Here is a 19897-nt window from a genome sequence, read left to right on the forward strand (position 1 = left end):
TATAAGGAGATCCGGGTGTTAGCAAGTTGCAAGTTGCACTGTTAGTTGCATTGCACTGTAAGTTAACTCTGGAGTAGCAAAGATCAAAGTGTGTCGTCTAGAGCTAAACGTCTGCATTTCTGTTTTCTTTGTCCCCATGAGAGTTTAACAAGTGTGATAATTCAAGATCCCCATGTTATTTTCCCAAAGTAAAAATCTCAAGATACCGGATCTCCTTATTTGGGCAAAGATAGCTCTTGTGTAGGCCAATTTCAGAGATCTTTTGTTAGGCCAGATCCCATTAATCACCAAATGATAGACACCTGGAACTCATGTGATTCTAATTATCACTGAATTGAGAATGAGTTTGACATGCCTTTATAAGCCTCCATATTGCCTCCTGGAATTTATCCTTCCTTTTATTTTGGTGATTTAACATGGCAGTAATGGCAAAGATTGTTGTTTTGGTTCTCATTGCTGGTTTCAGTAATGGTGGGTGTCTTTTGGCAGTTGAATTGTGTTTTTAAAATCCTGCTTTAAATAACAATGTCTCCTGTTGTTCTTTTGAGCAGTCTTTTGTTTTCCAAAGAGGGAAGCTTCCCATGAGGTTGATGTTTCAACAACACTATCTCCCAACAATCAGACCCAAACTGAAGCTGTGGGTGAGTATTTAATGTAATGCTGTAGTGTAATGCTCTCATGTTCTTATAAGTTGTGTTTAATTTAAAATGGCTAAACTTAAATGGAATCCCAAGGTGGTGCAAGTGAAGATGTTGAAGCAGGCACTTCAGCACCTCCCCACAATCAGACTACTACTGCACAGCCTGATGTTACTGGTAAAGATTTTTGTTGTATGAGACTCCGCAAGTCCGATTTATTGTGTGTTAAAATCTTGACTGGTCTTCCTCTTATTTGGAAACAAAGATGGGCCAAGTGAAGATGACTCGGTAACTGCAACCCCAAGTCCCCAAAACCAGACAAGATCTGCTGCCCAAACTGAAAATGCTGGTAAGGACCATCAGGGCATTTGTGGCTTCATTTGTTATGTACTTGACCAATAGACTCACACACCTACACATTCCTTCACACATATTATGTGTAACAGAAACTGATGGACCAAGTGAAGATGATGTATCTGTAACTGCAACCTCAAGTCCCCAAAACCAGACAACGCCTGCTTCCCACACTGAAAATGCTGGTAAGGACAGTTGGTGCATTTGGTTATGTACATGAGCAATAGACCACACGCACGTGGACGCGTGCGCATGCATGCATACTAACATGTATTATGTCGAATAGAAACTGATGGGCCAAGTGAAGATGATGTGGTAACTGCAACCCCAAGTCCCCATAACCAGACAACACCGGCTGCCCACACTGAAAATGCTGGTAAGGACAGTTGGTGCATTTGGTTATGTACATGAGCAATAGACCACACGCACGTGGACGTGTGCGCATGCATGCATACTAACATGTATTATGTCGAATAGAAACTGATGGGCCAAGTGAAGATGATGTGGTAACTGCAACCCCAAGTCCCCATAACCAGACAACACCGGCTGCCCAAACTGAAAATGCTGGTAAGGACTATTGGTGCATTTGGTTATGTACATGAGCAATAGACCGCATGCACGCGCATGCATGCATACTAACATGTATTATGTCGAATAGAAACTGATGGGCCAAGTGAAGATGATGTGGTAACTGCAACCCCAAGTCCCCATAACCAGACAACACCGGCTGCCCAAACTGAAAATGCTGGTAAGGACTATTGGTGCATTTGGTTATGTACATGAGCAATAGACTGCATGCACGCGCATGCATGCATACTAACATGTATTATGTTGAATAGAAACTGATGGGCCAAGTGAAGATGATGTGGTAACTGCAACCCCAAGTCCCCAAAACCAGACAACACCTGCTGCCCAAAGTGAAAATGCTGGTAAGGACAATCGGGGAATTTGTGGTTATGTACTCGATAAATTCATGGGTTTGCTCGGGTCCCTTTCCACAGGTGTATTAATCAAACACCATGCAGTCTGCATTGATGTGTCAAGGTGCTTGATTTTTATACACCTGTGGAAAAGGATATAATGAAACCCATGAATAGACCCCGCCCAAAACCTGACCACTTTGGCCCACTCTGTAGGAACTGGTAAGGCTTGCTGTGTGAAGTGCAGGAACTGTTAACATATCTTGTTTATAACTGCTGTTAGTGGCACTAGTGGTATAGTTTGATTCTAACATTGGGTCCTTTCCCCCCCTTTGTGGAATCCCAAGATGGTCCAAGCGAGGATGCTATTGTGTTAACCACTGTACTGCAAAATGGGACTACCCCTGCCCAAGATGTAACCACCATTACTGGTAATTGTTTGACTTGTCATGTTTCTGTTGTGTAAAAGTTTAAATGTTGTCTGCTGTCTTTCTCCAATCATGACCATGTGTGGCTGCAAGAAATGTGCAGTGCTTTTGACTTACCCTAGCTCCACGCAATGGCTTATTGTGTTGTAAGTAAAAGCTGTTTTCATCCCTGTACTGTAGATGCCCACGATGACTCATGATGTGACTCAAGATTGCTAATGTTTCATGGAATTCTGTCATTGCTTTCTCCATCTTGAATTCAATAAAGGCCAGTTTTTCTTATCCAATATTGTATTTCTTCCTTTGTTTCATGACTCTGGTCCAGTTTTGATCAAGCTGGCCAGTACTTCATCAACATTATGTTGAAATATTACATGAGTCATTAATTTTCCAAACTAGTTTTAAAGCTGTGTAAACACCCTCCCCCCCCCACACCAGAAACCACACTTGAAGAGCAATTTGCAGGTTACTTTCACAACTGAATTTACACTGACTATAACTTTTGTCCAAAAATGTCTTCTGTACAAATTAATGTTTTACTAAACTATGGACATAAATTCAGAAGGTGTGCCCATTTTACACTAAGCTCCATATGCTCTTCTACCCCAGAGTGCATATCATGTACTGTAGAAGGAAAACTTCTTTGGTACACTGAGCATGAAAGTATTTTTTGAAGAGCTCCCTTGAGTCATTATATAGTTATATTAGGGCTACCAAATGTGTTTCAATTCATTACAGAGAATAAGGACAAAACTAATCACATTTTGTGGTATTTAACATTCAATACTTGAACTGCTATTTTCTTCTGGATTTCCACCTACTGGATAGAAAAGGCAGTCACATTAATGTATGTGACTACAAATCTACATGTTTGAAAATGACCTTGTTGGGGTATACTACACATTACCTTGGTGGTGTTGGTACTGAGCAGGTAATTGACAGTGAGTGAAAATTATAAAGATGTTGAATTTTGAAATGCTGGTTTGGCTCTCCATTGGTTTATTTTTTCAGATCTTTTCACAGTAAAAATTGATGCATGCGATTGCGAAGCCGTGGAGATATAGGCCAACAACACCACTCCCACTCGTATGATAATGCTTAACTACACCACACACACTTTGATGCAAATTCCCATGAACTTCTTGAGGGCTTAGGGCTGTCCCACTGCGAAATTGACAGTGATATCCTATGCCTGCTTGACCCCCAGTGAAGGTGTAAGGCAACTGAACTATTATTATATGGCAAAAACACAAAGCAACTTTGCATAATGAGTCTTGGACATGTCCCTATAAATATACTACATTTACAAACTATATATACGGTTCTATAGGCCTGCCACAGACTGCAACTACAATAAGTGACGGTATGGGGGCGGTATTACGTCGGCACGATTATTACGTCAGGTGGGAAGTTATAACATTACAAACAGCAACACTCAGTACTGGCACAGCAATGCTCTTCTTGTCTTAAATTAATGTCCTCTCTTCCTGCTCTGTCTCTCCAATGCTGTCCTCCGAGGCCAAACTGCTGCACAGGTCCTCCATAGGAAAACATTTCCACATGTCCTCCAAAGGAACATTCTTGCACAGGTCCTCCATTGAAAAACTGTTACTTGCACAGGCTGTAGTTGAGGGTGAGGGAGTATACTGTAGGTGGTTCTGCAGATTAAGAAGATGACATTGTGGAGGGTGTACTGCAGACTTCACAGTTCTGTTTCCTGTGAAGTTTTGTTGAGTGTTGCTGTGTCGTCCTTGCATGCACTTGTGTTGTCTTTGTCACTTTCTGTTCTGTTTTTTTCCCCAGAGAGCAGCAAGTATTTAGGTGTACATCAGAGGTCAGTCCCAATCTACACACCGCAGTCAGGGGCTTTGGACTCATTTGACTCTGTCCCTGCTTCATGTAAGATGTGTACTGTCTGCAACACATGGCAAATTGTAGTGTTGCTCTGTTGCTTTGAAAGTGATTGCATCATATAATGTTCCATATTTCAAAAGAAATCTAAATGTCAGATATAACAAGGTATGTATTATCATATATGATTACTGATGTTTGTCCTCCTTCTTTACGCTTCTCTCATCTCTCGGAAGAACTCTGAATCTCATTCATAGTGACCATTGGGTCCTTGGTTACCTGTCTGACCAAAGCCCTTCATCCCGGATCATTCAGTTTGGCTGAGCAGCCAGATCCAGGAATACTGTTGGTTGTTGGAGGCTACCATGCTCTTGGGCACTTTCAATGTTTTTGTTTTTGTATCCTTGGCCAGATCTGTGACTTCACACAACCCTGTCATAACCCTGACATTGTGATTTGGCTTTTACTCTGACAAACACCATTAAAGAGGAACAATGCAGGATTGACGATTTCATCTCTGGTTTCGGTTCCGTTTTTCGTTTTCGCTCGTTTTATGCTTGCATATTTCTCTGCAGAGCTTCCCCGACAGCTTTAGCGTGTATATTTATACATATATAGGCTATATGTAAATATATAAATTGCAAGCGTGGTTCTTCTTGTTCCTTACGCGTCTCTGACTTCCAGATGTAAACAGCAAACGATCGTTTATCAGAAAGTTGCAAGGTTGTAATAGCGGATAGGGACACTAGGGGCGGGAGGAAATGTGACTGTTTTCGATAAAACTAATTAGTCAAGCAAAACAACGATTTCTAAGCGATTTTATGACTATGAAAAAGTTGCATAGGGTCTCTTTAACTATGAGATGTTATACAAAGAGATGTGTGCCTCATAGTGTAAGTGAATTAATTTAGGCACAGGTAGACTCCAATCAAAACTATAACTGTTCTATCAAAACTATAACTGAGACTGGTCTGGTTTGTAGATTTGAAAGCTGTTCTGTCAGTATCCCTGTCCAGAGACTCTGTTCACTTGTAGCCCTCTATCGGCCCTCGGTGTTTTGATTCTCTCTGTCTGTCTTTGTGTTGGTTCACCACATCCTTTTTTAACATTCTTGACCATTTTGAAACCCACCCCATTCTGTTTGCGCTATCCAAATAAACCTGAGCATTTGTCCTCTCAAATATCAAATCAAACCTTTATTTGCTCTCAAATATCTACAAGAATCCAAATCTAAAAACCAAGAATGTGTTGTTCAAGCAAATGATATATTGTAGATCTACAGTTAACCTGCTTCCTGTTGAATACAACAAGATGACTTCCTAGTTTACATTGAGTGACTTACTTGACTGCGGTCAGGTTAAAAGAGGCTATGCTGAGAAAGAGGAAGGCCTGTCCAATTCAAGAAATTCTCATCAAGGAAGCAGATCTTGATGGCTGTTCTTGCTCTAAGATGAAGATCCATTTTCTTAATGTGAATGTGTGAGGTGCAAGTCCTCCGTGGCATGAACATTTCTGGGGCCTGATTCTCATCACCAATCTAACATCATCTATACCTGCATCAACGTCATTGGGCAACACGTTTCTTGGAAAACATTGTTTGCACGGGCACTGCACTAGTTGTAAATAAACAAAAGAAGCAAACAATGAGTATGTCACTGTAATAATTATAACCATAAGGTATTAGGCAGGCAATCTGTTGTGTTTTGTGAGTAAATACATGCAAATACTATATAAATTGAATAAAGTTCTTAACAAATTCACATAGAGGTCTGAATGACAGCTAGCTGAACCAATTACCTTGCTTGGCTGTTAGCCTGGTCAGAACCAGGTATAGAGGTTAGGTGCATAAATAATTCCCCATGGCAACTTATGTGTCATCTATTTTGTGAAACCAAGGCAAAAGTCATCCAGAATAACCAAAAAATTCCAGTTTAATCATTTATCTAGGTTTTGTGAAAATACCCCTCTGTTTAATAGAATAAATAGAATGGTTTGTACCAGTATTGTTGAAGGGAATTTATCTTGCTGAGCTATATTAATTTTGAGATATAATGTAATTGATCAGTCAACAGTTTTACTTTTTTTAAATAAGTATGATGACTGTTGATGTTGATGAAAATGCCGGAGATGATGTACACTCAATAGTTGTATTTATTGCAGGTAGGAATGGAGTTGTTGACACTGTTATTATACATATGAAGGTGGGTGTGTGGTTCTAGAAAGAAGACAAGTATTGAGACACTTACTATTCACATTAATGCCTAAGGCTAATACTGTAGCAATACACATATGAGCCTATAGCAGCAACCTGATATAAGCTAGCAGCAAATATCCTCCTAAAGTGTGCAGCCTAGTGCACCACATTCTGTAACAAGGTAGCATAGAAATTACAGTCTAAACATGCTACACGAGGGAGGGAAAAGGCACTATGCATACAAACATTGTACTAGCAAACTAGCCATGTAGATAGTAACCGCGGACATATAATAAATAATTAAATCACTCGCATTCACGTTCATACCGCGACCGTCTAACAAACACTTGTGTTCTAATAACACATTTACCACACAGAATAACACTGGCGATCTCAGCACAATAGTAGCCTACAATACACATAACAAACAGATGCAAACATGTTGCAATCAGGGGCGTTTCTAGACTTTAAGGACAACCTGGGCTAAGCCCCTATAGTGTCATTGCGCGCGCTGAGCGCGCGCCGAAATTTTTTTAAGGGGACATTAAGGGGTGCGCGAAATGAAGAAGGCAATGGAGGATCTACAGTAGCCTTCTGTAAAATATAATGTTATACTCCTACATTGTATTTTTTACAAGGAACACAAGATAGCCTATAGGAATTTGAGAGAAATTAGGCTTATCTGACTATAGCTGTTACAACTACCCATAAGCTTACACTGTCCAGGGACACACAGCTAGGCCTACTACCAGTGGATGACAAGGAGTCTGAGTAGATATAGCATAGCCTATTAGGTCTAAATCAAAACATACAATTTTCCTTTTCGAAGTTGAACTTTTAAGCCTAGCCTACTCATCTGCTCCTCTCAGAATGTGTGTAGACAAACATAGTCCTACCAACGATTCATATCAAGCATCTGCCATGGCTATATGACAAACAGGGGTCTGAATACAACTTCTGATATGAAAAATAAATTATTTTGAAGTGGGGGAAATGGGGATGTATGAAAAAATGCAGAAATGCGATGTGATTGTGATTTCAAAAAAGGATTTCTCGTGATCACCGCTAATTATACAGATACATTCTATACGCCATTGGAATCAGTAGGATCTCCTGTTTATTTTGATATGCAGTTTGCCATAGGGCAGTAACGAAATCATGAGATATTTCACAGAGAAGAATGGGTATGACGCAGAACTGCATGTGATTCATTTTTGTATGTAACTGTAATTTTCAACGCTAAGTATCTCGCGAACCGTTCATCATAGAAACTAGTGGCTAGTGCCACTGTAAAGGCCAGGTTACGTAGTTTCATATGATATGCCTGTTATTTCTATGCGAAAATATCTCGCAGCAATATGACCGAAAAGAATGGGTGCGGCCGCGGCCGCATGGTGCGTCTCTCGGAGAAGGCAGAGAGAGTCGGCCGGCGGCCCGATGGTAATAATCTTCTCGCGGCCCGGTACCCATAGATTGAGAAACAAACACTGGGCTAGCCCATGTAGAAACGTGAAGCTATAGTGTTGTATTGTGATGCCAATCGATAGCTTGCTTAGCCTACTACTGGTGGTGCTCAACATTTAGCACCAGGCAAATGCTGGTTGATTTTGAAACTGGCTGATAGATTCAAGCATTACAAAAATTTACCCCGGGCTCGGCTCAAATTACCCCGGGCTGAAGCCCCGGTAAAATCGGCTGGTGACGCCACTGGTTGCAATACTTACAGGTCTTCGAACGCACACAATGTTTCAATACAAAAAACGATGTCCAGTCCTACCCCAATACACTCTGTAATGCTACTCTAAACGAACTATTCGCGCCAGTGAGCACCCTCAGCGCACGCATCCCTAGACTCACACTCTGATAGGTTGAACGAGTGGAGTCAGAAGGGGTGCATGCACTGCGAGCATGACCCAGCGGTGACAACCAGCTGCTCACGTGAACAGCGTTGGGGCTGAAAACAGCAGTCCTTCCCAACAATAACATACTAATTTGCTGACATAGCTTTGACGACTTTCTTGACCACGGTGTGGGTAAAAGAGACTAAAAAGGAACTGAGAAAGAGGAAGACATGCCCATTTCATGAAACTCTCATCAGAGACGAAAATGTCGATGGCTGTCCTCGCTGTTGTCTCAGGTAGGCCTACAATTATACTCTCCTTTCTTATCTGAATGTGTAATGTGAATTCCTCTGCCGTATCAACATATTTATGGATGTTTTACCAACAGCAGTGGCACATTGTGGGATTAAAGGAACTTCCCCCTTTATTCCACAGCCCACAAGAAATCCAAAAATAATATAATCACACAGATAAATTCATTTAGGCCTACTGATAGTTTTATATGGAATTCAAATGTTTTAGTTTGTTTGTTTGTTTGTTTGTTTGTTTTTTTAACTCAATTTCAATTTTATGACTGCATTGTTGGGATCAGTGTTGGTCCGTGTATGCTTCGTTCATTTGATATTCAATTAAGAACCAAAAATCAAAAAATCAAAAAAATGACTTGATATTTCATTATTTGTTTATGAATGTGATACGAAGAACAAAATAACGCTTTGTTTTTCAGACTTTTGATTTCGTGGTCAGATCAAAAGTAGAACATTTAAAAAACGGACTCAGGGCTAACTGATTTTGATATTTCTTTTTTTCCGATTGCTGTGACCTGGAAGTCAATTCAAAGTCACTTTCTTGGTCTTCAGTGCTCAGTGTTGACTTAGGCTATTTGTTGCTAGCTTTAGCGACTTTTGGCAATTTTAGCGACAGAAAATATTGTCTGGCAAACCAGAAACTGCACGACTTTGCGCAACTCAGTTTCATTGTTGAATCGTCAGAAAATCATCTCCCTTCTCGTGCCTGTTTTCTTGAACATTGCATTCGCCCAAATCGTTGCTCCATGATTATAGAAGTAGCCTAATGATTACCCAGCTAACAATTTCTGGTTAGGAGAACGTTTTTAGAACGTTTTTTTCTTGGTTAGGAAAACGTTGCCTGAAAGTTGCGAAAGTTGCCACAAGGTTCCCCAGGAAAGTTTTCTTGACGAAAATACTAAGTTTTTTTCTGGTTGTTTATTTTGGTTAGCAGAACGTTCTCCTACCCTTTAGGGAACTTTACTATATTTGGTTGCATTAAAGGGATATTCCGCCATTTTTGGAAATACGCTCATTTTCCACCTTCCCTCGAGCATAACAATCGATATTTACCTTGTTCCCGTTCATCCAGCCATTCTGTGAGTCTGGCGATACAACTTTTAGCTTCAGCCTAGCATAGATCATTGAATCGGATTAGACCATTAGCTTCTCGCCTGCTAGCTTCATGTTTAAAAGTGACTAAGATTTCTGGTAATTTTCCCATTTAAAACGTGTCTGCTCTCAAGTTAGAAAGTGCAATAAGACCAACTGAAAATGAAACCTGGCGTTTTTCTAGGCTGATTTGACATGGAACTACACTCTCATCTGGCGTAATAATCAAGGCAACTTGCAGCTACTGGCACTACTACTGCTTGTTGTCTATGGGGACTATTTTCAGATGCTGCGTACAATATCACTGCGCCTCTGGTACGTTTGCAAGTTGCCTTGATTATTATGGTAAAGTTAGCCTATATTCGGACTGGTCTGACAGAAGCAGCAGCTGGAAGACAATGAATAATTTCCGGGGTCACAATCGGAAAAAAATAAATATCAAAATCAATTTAGTCCCTAAGTCATTTTTTCAAATGTTCTACTTTTGATCTGACCACGAAATCGAAAGTCTGAAAAACAACGCGTTAATTGCTTCTTCGTATCACATTCATAAACACATAATGAAATAACAAGTCATTTTTGTATTTTTTGATTTCTGATTCTCAATTGAATATCAAATGAACGAAGCATACACGGACCAGTGTTCTATCCGTAGACAACATATGTCAACATATAAATATATAGAATTGTGCTTTTCCATTTTGGTTTAAAATGCTTTCAATAAACTAAAGCTGTGCATTTGTGTTGCGAAATGTCAAATCTAAAATGTTTTGTTATCAAATATGTACAAGAGAAATAGTCCATTCTTAGCATGGTTGAACCTAAACTAACCCGTTAGCAAATGTGGATTTGCTCAGTTGGTCATTGTGGATAGAAGTTCATTGACGTCCATTTCCAAGGACATCATTCTCTCTCCTACCCCATCAACACACACATAATACTCACTAAGTAAACATATAGCCTGTAGTGTTGTTATAGTGTTGATGAAAAATAGAAAAGTTGAAATAGGAAGTTGGATATGGCTGGATAATCTGGAATTGAAAGCAAAACCTAGAAAGTTCACGCAATTCCCATCAACACACACTGTACAATTATTGTGGGATTAAGCATCTCAGTAAGCATTACTGAGAAAGAGAAAAGCTGAAATAGGAAGCTGGTATGTGGAACCCTACATTTATCAGAACATGCTGTGGCCATATGATAATAAGAACAGTCATGACTATTTGGAATCAGATTTTATCATTTATGTGTCACTTTTCATGATGAGCATATGCAGTTGTGAATATGCTAATCGTAATGTGCACATACAGTCATATTTGATTTCTAATCAGACACAAATGGGTGAATATCACTGGAGAATACCATTCAGCCCTCACAATTTCCATAATGTTCTATTATTTAGTATTAGCATAAATATCAGACATTCAAGTTAGAAATATTTAGGAGCGCTCACCTATTTTCAGAGATCCAACCTGTCAGGTGAATGCCCCCCCCTGTCAAATTTCCAACCGTTTTTGAGGAAACTGTCACTGGGTCAGTATCTGGACTTTAGAAGGGACTTTGGTGTAGTTATAGGCCTACTGAAAGGAACAGTATGTAGGATTTTGGCCAAAACTGGTACTCCAATCACTTTCAAAATACTGGTGGTGGTGTATCCACTCCCCCTCCCTCCTGAGTCAAAGTTGGCAATCCAGATGCCAAAACACTACTGACTCTGTGATTAGTAGATATGTGGAGGGTGGCGCATCAAGCCAAAACACACAATAAACATCAACATTGAGGGCTGCAACTTCACGCTTTTAAATGATCCCTCCTGTTGTGTTCATTTCATGTTAATCAGTTTTGTGTTCCCGGTCAAAAATGACCAACCCCAGTATAGTTGATTGTAAACCCATAGTTATACATATGTATTCACCTAATGTTGTTATGTATCTTTTAATTAGCTCAAGTCCTTGTGAACATTACATGTTTTAAAGTTCTATGTGCTATTTCTGGCCTGTAGGCCTCATTGACCTGAGCTCATACAGTTTTTTTAGTAAAAATAGCATAATATATGCATTATTTTGGCTCTAATCAACATAAAGATAAATATATTGTGCTATTTATCACAGAATACTTCATGTTCAATTTTAAAAATAACCTTTGTTTTGAAACCATTTCAAATTCCGAACAGTGGCACAAAATCACATCTTTTGTGTTCCCGGTCAAAAATGACCGACCCTATTTTAGTTGATTGTAAATCCATAACAAGACATATATTCATCTTATGTTGTTATGGATCTTTTAACTACCTTAATTTCTTGTGAACATTACATGTTTTAAAGTTCTATTTGCTATTTATGGCCTGTAGGCCTCATTGACCTGAACTCATACAAGTCGTTTTTTAATAAAAATAGCATAACATATGCATTATTTTGGCTCTAATAAACATTCAGATACAAATATTGGGTTATTATATCACAGAGTACATTATGTCCAAGTTTTAAAATGATCTTTGTTTTGAAACCATTTCAATTTTTTCACAGTTGCACAAAATCATACTTTTTGTTTCCCGGTCAAAACTGACCGGTATGATTTTATTTGTAAAGAATGACCATAAATAGTCAATAGTGTGCCTTTTCTGAGCCACAACTGACAAAACTCTCTTGAGTAGTTCTTTAATAAACTGGCACAGGTCTCCTGAGGTATTTTGACCCATTCTTTCATTGCGAATTGTTCCAGCTGCATAGTGTCCGAACATGGACATTCACTTTGAGCACCCAACACAGATTCTCAATTGGATTGAGGTCTGGGCTCTGTGTGGGCCACTCCAGGACCTTGGTTTTGGTATCCTTGAGCAACTGTTGGACCAATTTTGATGTATGCTTTGGGCAATTGTCTTGTTGGAAGACCCTGCGACGACCTAAATCTAGTCTAAGAGCCCATTTCTGCATTATACTTCAAAATATTCGGTAGCACTTTATAATAACCATCCGTTATAAATGGTTAATTGATGCTTTATTTTGCAACTATAATTAAACATTTAATAACTTAATAATCATAAATTAATCATTTGTAGATAACAATCAATGATTACTAAACGCATAACTTACAAATACATTGTTATCAGCTTATGAAAAAAGAAACAATTTATATATATATAACATACGGAAAAATATCTGTTTAGTGATAAATTGATTTCAATTTATTTTATATCAATAAACTACATTATTATTGCAAAATATTGTATTATTAATAATGCCATATTGAGTTATTATTAATGATTATAATGTTGATTGTAGGCCTTTACATAGCCATATCCACAACGCCTATACATATTGCATAGATTGATTAACTATTGAACTATAAATGATGTTCTATTGATTAACAGTTATAGATAAACAATGACAATATTTGTTTTTTAGATGGCTATGATAAAGTTGGGCCTTAGTCTTTTATTTGTTAGTAAATCATTTGTAAACTATCTAAAAATGTCAGTATCATTAGCCTAAAGGATGGGAAATGACAGCGTCAAACCTTTTTTGGATGGCTATTATAAAGTTGCATCTCAGTCTTTTACATGTTAATAAACAATTTGTAAATTATCTAAAAATGTCAATCAATAACTGGAGAGAAAACCATCTATGAACATAATGTTTATTTGAAGTTTCACCAAAACAGTTTTGAAAGTTGACAAAACAAAATGATCATGACAATTTGATCATGGAAAACATTAGCCTACATCAAAATGAACCATTTCTTTTTACATTTCTTGGCAATATCGTGGAGTAGGCGACCCAGAGTGGACCATTGCGATCATTCCACTCAATTAAGGTGATCTTTAGCAAGTCAGCTGTCCGATTCCCCCTGCGTCATGAGATGTTCTCCTTGTAGACTAACTCAACCAGGCCCTCTCGATGTGCTGTGTGGCAACCTGTAGCCTATCTGCATTGACGAATGCTTGACTGTGTCAGGTTCACATAGGCCTACTCCTACCCAAGTGCAGGCAGTAGCTGACGATAGGCTCACCGCCATTCATCACTTAAAACTAAGGTCCCAGTTCTAATATTGTGGATGATGAGAGGTACCAGCTTGTCTTGTCCTTTTTGCCACTAGAACAGACGACATCTTTCGTGCATCACACCGAACATCCCAAACACGCACCTGTTTCCTTTTCAAGCCAGTTGCATTTAATCTTTCTAAATCAGTCTTCTCCTCTGCAACTATTTCATAAGCTTCTTTAATTTTTTTATTTCAATTAGTTGCACCTCCTTGCTAAACCAGGTATTTTGATTCCATAATGAAATGTCATTGCTCTGCGTTCCAGTTTGTGCCATGCAATACGCGCCAGAACAGAAGTGCATTGGTAGCTGTGAAGCTAGCAGCAATGGGGTGGAGAGAAACGTCAATATACAAAATACAAGCATTGACCGATGATACTGTCTTGCCATAATTTTATCAGCCTTCATTTACCATGGTTGGTTTCCAGCAATATGCTATGAATTATAAAATGTACAAATTATAAATCAACCTAGCAAGTTGCAAGCCCAAAGAGAGGGATCTCAAACTCTTATTTTGAAGTCAATGAATTCAGGAAACTACGTCTGAGGGTGATTAATCTTTCTTTTTTCGTTAGGTTATGTTGTTGTTAACAAGTTGCTAGTGACATGATCTCGAAGTATGTGGACTTATAAGAAGAAAATAAGCATATAATTACATTTCATTGTCATTTATCTCAGACACGAAATATCAAAAAGAAAAACTAGACATTTTACAAGGTCAGGGAAGATCAGGAAACTAGATGGTGAAACTAAATCGCCTGTAACCCTATCGACGACGATGGCGGTTGCAGAGGAGAAGACTTGTTAGCCTGAATGAATGGCTAGCCAGAAAACATAGCAATATGGGGTCTCCAGAGCCCGTCTACGTTATTAGACATTCTCTGGGGTCTCCTACTCCACGAGATGTAAACAGAAGTTGTCCATTTTGATTTGATGATCATTGTTTTGTCAAATGTTTTGGTGAAACTTCAAATAAACATTGTATTCATAGTTTGCATTCCAGTTATTGATTGCCATTTTTAGATAATTTACAAATTGTTTATTAACATGTAAAAGACTATGATGCAACTTTATAATAGCCATCCAAATTTTTCTCCAAAAAAGGTTTGATGCAAGTCATCTCCCATAAATGAATGATATTTACATGTTTAGATAGTTTACAAATGATTTACTAACAAATAAAAGACCAAGACCCCACTTTATCATAGCCATCTGAAAAACAGATATTGTAATTGTTTTTCTAACTAGCTGTTAATCCATAGAACATCATTTATAGTTCAATAGTTAATCGACCTATGTAATATACATAAATGTTGTGTATATGGCTATGTAAAGGCCTACAATCAACATTATAATCATTAACAATAACTCAATATATAATTATTAATAATACGATATTTGCAATGATAATGTAGCTTACTAATATAAAATAAACTGAAATCAAGTTATCACTAAACAGATATCTTTTATATGTTGCATATAAGTAAAATGTTTCTTTTTTCATAAGCTGATAATAAAGTATGTGTAAGTTATATGTTTAGTAATCATTGATTGTTATCTACAAATGATTAATTTATGATTATTAAGTTATTAAATGTTAAATTATATTTGCAAAATAAAGCATCAATTAACCATTTATAACGGATGGTTATTATAAAGTGCTACCCCTTTCTTCGCCAAACATAAGCAACATCCATGTTCCCAATCAGTTCCAGATTAGTCTCATAAGACCAAAGCACAGACTTCCAAAACTCATTTTTTATCTTTCAAATGCTCACGTGCAAATCTCAGTCTGATAGGGAGGTAGGTAGATAGATAGATACATTATAGATCCCCAAGGGGAAATTCAAGGTTGTGATGTGCCACTCTTTGAGTAAAGGGGTTCTTCTGAGACGATGGCCCAACTTTGTTCCTTGAAATATCAACTCCAGACCAGGCCAGGTCAGCAACAATCATCCTGGCAGATGTCCGGCCTTCTTGCTGACATCTCTGACTATTTTCCTCTCCAGAGTTCTTGAAATCTTGTGCTTACAACCACACCCAGGTTTGTTTTGTAGAATTTGCCTCCTTGTACTTGGCAATAATGCAACGCACAGCAGTTCTAGACACTGTGAAATGCTTGGAAATGGCAATATAACCTTCCCCCTTAAGATCTTCCACTATCTTCTTTCTGAGCTCAAGACTGATTTCCTTTGTCTTTGACATGGTCAGTAAGAGTAGTCCCTCAATAATGTGTACAAGTGCCTTGTGCCTTGTTTCTTGGAGTCCTTTTATGCTGATTGAATGCTCGGGTATTGTTATGAAGTCAATTGACTGTACAGGAGTGGTTTGAAAGCTGATTGGTTAATTAGGTGTGTTTTGATAGCAAACAAATCACATGGGCAGTAATATTATCGACCATCCCATCATGGGGGCTAATATTTTTGACCACTATATTTGATATAAAGTAAAACTAAAAATGTTATATTCCAAAATGTACGCCAAAAGCTACTAAATAGCACTTTTTGTGTGTGCCCAGCAACACATGCATGTGTGGGTGTAGGCAGTGTTCGAATTACGTGGGAGCCAGTGGGGGCTGAGCTCCCATAGGGTGAGCAATGGCTCCCATGAAAGCAGCTAAATCAAATATCTGTGGGGGTCTCTCAAATACTAATCACAAATAAAACTAATTTCCAGTCACCCTGCGCCCATAACTTTGTTTATTTGAACGTGTTAAATCGCCGAAGTGTGGAGTCCCAAAATCGTGGCTGATACCGTGTAATGTGAACCTGCACAAGCATGGGCACGGTGGTAAAACGGAATCCAAAATTCAAGCAAAAGTGGTCAGCTAAAAAATTTTGTGCTCAGGGAAACGCAGCCCGAGATAAATAAAGGCCAATTTTATCAGTCCATCATTGACAATCTCAAAAAACGTCTTCGACAGCGAGCTTGTTGCGAGCTGCCATGCTGAAACCTTTGGATGCGCATTTCTGGCCCACAGACAGGTCAGAACTAGTGCTGTTTAGTGAACGCGAGGTGGGGAAATTTGTGAAACTCCGCGGAGAACCTGCCACTGAGGCTGTCAAAGAATACAGGGACTGGAAACTGCAAGTTTCCTTTCAAGGAAAAACGTTGAAGAAACTTATCATCGCAATTAAGCATCACTGTTCTCCCGACGTCTGCGGAGTGCGAAAGGGGGCTTTCCGCTTGCAATGACACAGACGCTAAAACTAGAAATAGACTGCGTGCTCGGAGCCTCACTGCCTTGTTGTTCATCGACTTGAATGGGCCCCCTATTGAGAATTTTAACCCAGTGCAAATGAAAAACAATAGGCCTACTTTCAATAGCAAATTAATCATAATAATGTATATACATGTGTATGTAGCATCTCTGTCTGCTGTGTATGTGCGTGCACAAAAGTTGTGCCGTGCGCAAAAAAAACCTCCCCCTCTTGAACTTGAACACAGTTTGGTATTATTTATTTAGTAGACCTACCTATTATTATTGGACCTATTATTTATTTGACCTTTTTTTTTTTTTTTTTAAATAGAGACCCCCTTAGGGTCAAAGTTATAATTCGAACCCTGGGTGTAGGACAGAAACTGTTCATATGAATTGGCAAGTCACTCAACTCAATTTTATACACTTTTTGTAGTCACACCCATTCATTTCTAATGACCGGTCATTTTTGACCGGGAACACCACAGGTGTACACAAGTTGAATAAAACACACAAAATTGCATCAAAGTTATCAAAAATAATTTTGTGTGTTCAGATGCCCTATGTGAACAAAGTCATGAAATCTCATGACAATCAGATTAAGTTAACTATACTTTTCAGAGATAAAATGTGCAAAATCGGACAGATTTGACCGTAACACAACAGGAGGGTTAAATGATAATATATCCTGGCCGAACTATGTTGTCAGTGATACTGTATAAGCATTTGAAATGAGCATGATTTATTAATGTCTAGTGACATATCAGGGCCATTTTATGATTAATTGAAATATATTTCTTACATACGGTTCCTTTAAGCTTGTGCAGAGCAAGTAAGCATACTTATACAAAGACAATCGGTTAGTAAGAACTTCAACTACTCGCTAACCTAAGCAGGGGAATTTCTCACCACTGAGAGGAGAAAGGAAACTGTTGCGCTGAGGATTGCCTTTTCTTAAAGGGTCAAATTTCCCAATGCACCAGGGTGGACAATCATTTCAGGGAAGCACAAAAACTCTTCTTCTTCAGTAAATAAAATCACTAGGCCTATTCTTATCACCAAATTATCAATGCACTCAAGTGGAGTATTATCTTGTTTAGAAAAACACGAAAGCAAAAATATATATATTTTTAGGATTTTACTATATTTTACTGACTTAAAAATACACACACGCAAACACACACACACACACACACACACACACACATAAACTATTTTATTCTCTCTTCATAGTGTTTTGTCTCGGTGTCACTTCAGTAGCTGGTAAGCGAAGTGTTTCTCCATTCAAATAAACTTGAGAGTTATTTTTGATTTTGCAATCTTTTTTTTTTTATCTGTAATCTGCATTGCTTTTTGTACTCATTGTTAAGATGGAGGCCACAAGAAGTAATACATTTGCCATTTATGATTGCAGATACAGGGGAAATATTTAAAAGGTTAAATACTTTTTATATATTGTATTGTATTATAGGCACTGTCTTTCATTAAAGGTCTTAAATTGCTGTCTCCTCCAGGTCAGCCCAGAGCCGACATCCAGGTCATCTCCTTATATTCAGCTGTCTCACCTGGAGAAACTGTTCGTATCATGTGTAGCGGGACGTTAGACCAAAGCAGCTATGTTTGTTTAAGCAGAAATGGTGTTTCCATCATGAGACGGTACAATTCCGGCTATATCAGTGTGACCTTCACTCGTTTTATTGTGGATGTCTCTGACACAGGCAGCTACACATGTGGCCCCTGCTATAGCTTCTACAAGAGCAGCTATAGCAAGAGCAGCGCCATTGATATCACTGTAGGTGAGTGAATGTGAATTCAGATGGTTCACCTTGAAAAACAGATTGATACTGATATGAGCTGTGTAAAGCTGGGAACAAGCTAAATGATAAAGCAGCATTATTAAAGAATATCTTCACTTCTAAATGGCTACCTACTGTATAACCCCTCTGTTAACTACATTTGTCACAAGATGTGAAATCCTGCTGTGATATTTCAGTTTGTATTTCCATTTGCTCTGTACTGATTGTTTTGCACCAGTTGTACTACAGAAGCCAAGTCTTTCACTGGAAACCAGCAGAGAGGTTCCTTGGGGTCAGTCTGCCCAGATGAGATGCTCCATCTCCACACAGCACCAGGGTGGTACATTCACCCTACAGCAACTCAATGGGTCATTTACAGAGACAGTGGAAGACACTGGAACCTCTGCCAATTTCATCATCCCTCAAGTGGACTTTACCCACGAAGGAGCTTTCTATTGCCAGTATCAAACAAGGGTTTCCAGACGTAATTTCACTTCCCCCCAAAGTGATACTATCAGCCTCTCTGTAATAGGTAATGCCATTTCACATTTGGACATATTGTTGTTAAGTAATGTTTTGAAGCGTCTGGACTCTGGATGGATATAAGGATATCTTCTTGTTTATAATGATAGGATCTTTAGTTAGGATATTGTTTAATATGAAACCATTAACATTCCATTCCATAACATTCAATATTTTAAGTGTTTCCCTTTCTAAATGTAATCCCAGTATCACAGTCTTCTGTTCAATAATTACACTTTATTTTTAGCTCATGAAGAAAGTTGTCAAGGCGCCGTAGATCTCTATAAAGAGCCAATCTAGCTTTAAGTCACAACGTGTCATCTAATATTAATCCTCCACTGATAAACTGCCTCCTAGCCCCAGTGGTGCTTGTGCAGCCCAACATCTCTCTCAGTGCCCCAGATGGAGGGCTGTTCTGGGGTCCTCAGGGGCCAGAGGTGACCAGGGGCCACAGCCTCTCCCTCATCTGCTCTACTGAGCCACAGCACCAAGGAGGCTCCTTCCACCTCATCTTTGATGGGTCTAACAGCACCAGGACTCAGCTCGCCATCAACCACTCAGCCTCCTTCTACATTCCTGAGGCAGACTACTCTGACGAGGGCAACTACAGCTGTGTCTATGAGGTCACTGTGTCCAGCCGCACTTTCAAGTCAAGACAGACAGCACCACTGACAGTCATCGTAAGAGGTAAACATCCAGCACCTGAGCCTTATT

General features: G+C 38.9%; 2 protein-coding genes and 1 long non-coding RNA gene across 3 annotated transcripts in view; all 3 read left to right on the plus strand.

The window, feature by feature from the left end:
* Window positions 1-388: 388 nt before the first annotated feature.
* On the plus strand, window positions 389-2002 carry LOC134099221 (cell surface glycoprotein 1-like). Its single transcript, XM_062552012.1, has 10 exons — window positions 389-471; window positions 552-641; window positions 735-815; window positions 904-987; window positions 1085-1177; window positions 1279-1368; window positions 1470-1559; window positions 1651-1740; window positions 1832-1950; window positions 1994-2002. The coding sequence occupies exons 1-10, from the start codon at window positions 417-419 to the stop codon at window positions 2000-2002; spliced, it is 801 nt and encodes a 266-aa protein (XP_062407996.1). The 5' UTR covers window positions 389-416.
* Window positions 2003-2094: 92 nt separating this feature from the next.
* On the plus strand, window positions 2095-2627 carry LOC134099758 (uncharacterized). The gene is made up of 3 exons (XR_009941156.1): window positions 2095-2134; window positions 2260-2343; window positions 2521-2627. It is a non-coding gene; the product is annotated as an uncharacterized LOC134099758 (long non-coding RNA).
* Window positions 2628-8396: 5769 nt separating this feature from the next.
* Window positions 8397-19897, plus strand: part of LOC134099824 (immunoglobulin superfamily member 1-like) — a 175991-nt gene continuing 164490 nt past the window's right edge. Inside the window, exons 1-5 of the mRNA XM_062552843.1 lie at window positions 8397-8522; window positions 18099-18128; window positions 18380-18661; window positions 18900-19193; window positions 19541-19870. Of these exons, the coding sequence (XP_062408827.1) occupies window positions 8468-8522; window positions 18099-18128; window positions 18380-18661; window positions 18900-19193; window positions 19541-19870 (991 nt within the window). The 5' untranslated portion in view covers window positions 8397-8467. The remainder of the gene's footprint in view (window positions 8523-18098; window positions 18129-18379; window positions 18662-18899; window positions 19194-19540; window positions 19871-19897) is intronic.

This window comes from Sardina pilchardus, chromosome 13 (genome assembly GCF_963854185.1).
Source record: "Sardina pilchardus chromosome 13, fSarPil1.1, whole genome shotgun sequence".
Classification (NCBI taxonomy): domain Eukaryota; kingdom Metazoa; phylum Chordata; class Actinopteri; order Clupeiformes; family Clupeidae; genus Sardina; species Sardina pilchardus.

Excerpts from the sequence above, each read along its gene's own strand:
- LOC134099221 (XM_062552012.1), top strand. The coding sequence starts at position 417 with ATGGCAGTAATGGCAAAGATTGTTGTTTTGGTTCTCATTGCTGGTTTC. Across the intron at positions 988-1,084 it reads TGCCCAAACTGAAAATGCTG|AAACTGATGGACCAAGTGAA; the intron begins GTAAGGACCATC and ends TATGTGTAACAG. Across the intron at positions 1,741-1,831 it reads TGCCCAAACTGAAAATGCTG|AAACTGATGGGCCAAGTGAA; the intron begins GTAAGGACTATT and ends TATGTTGAATAG.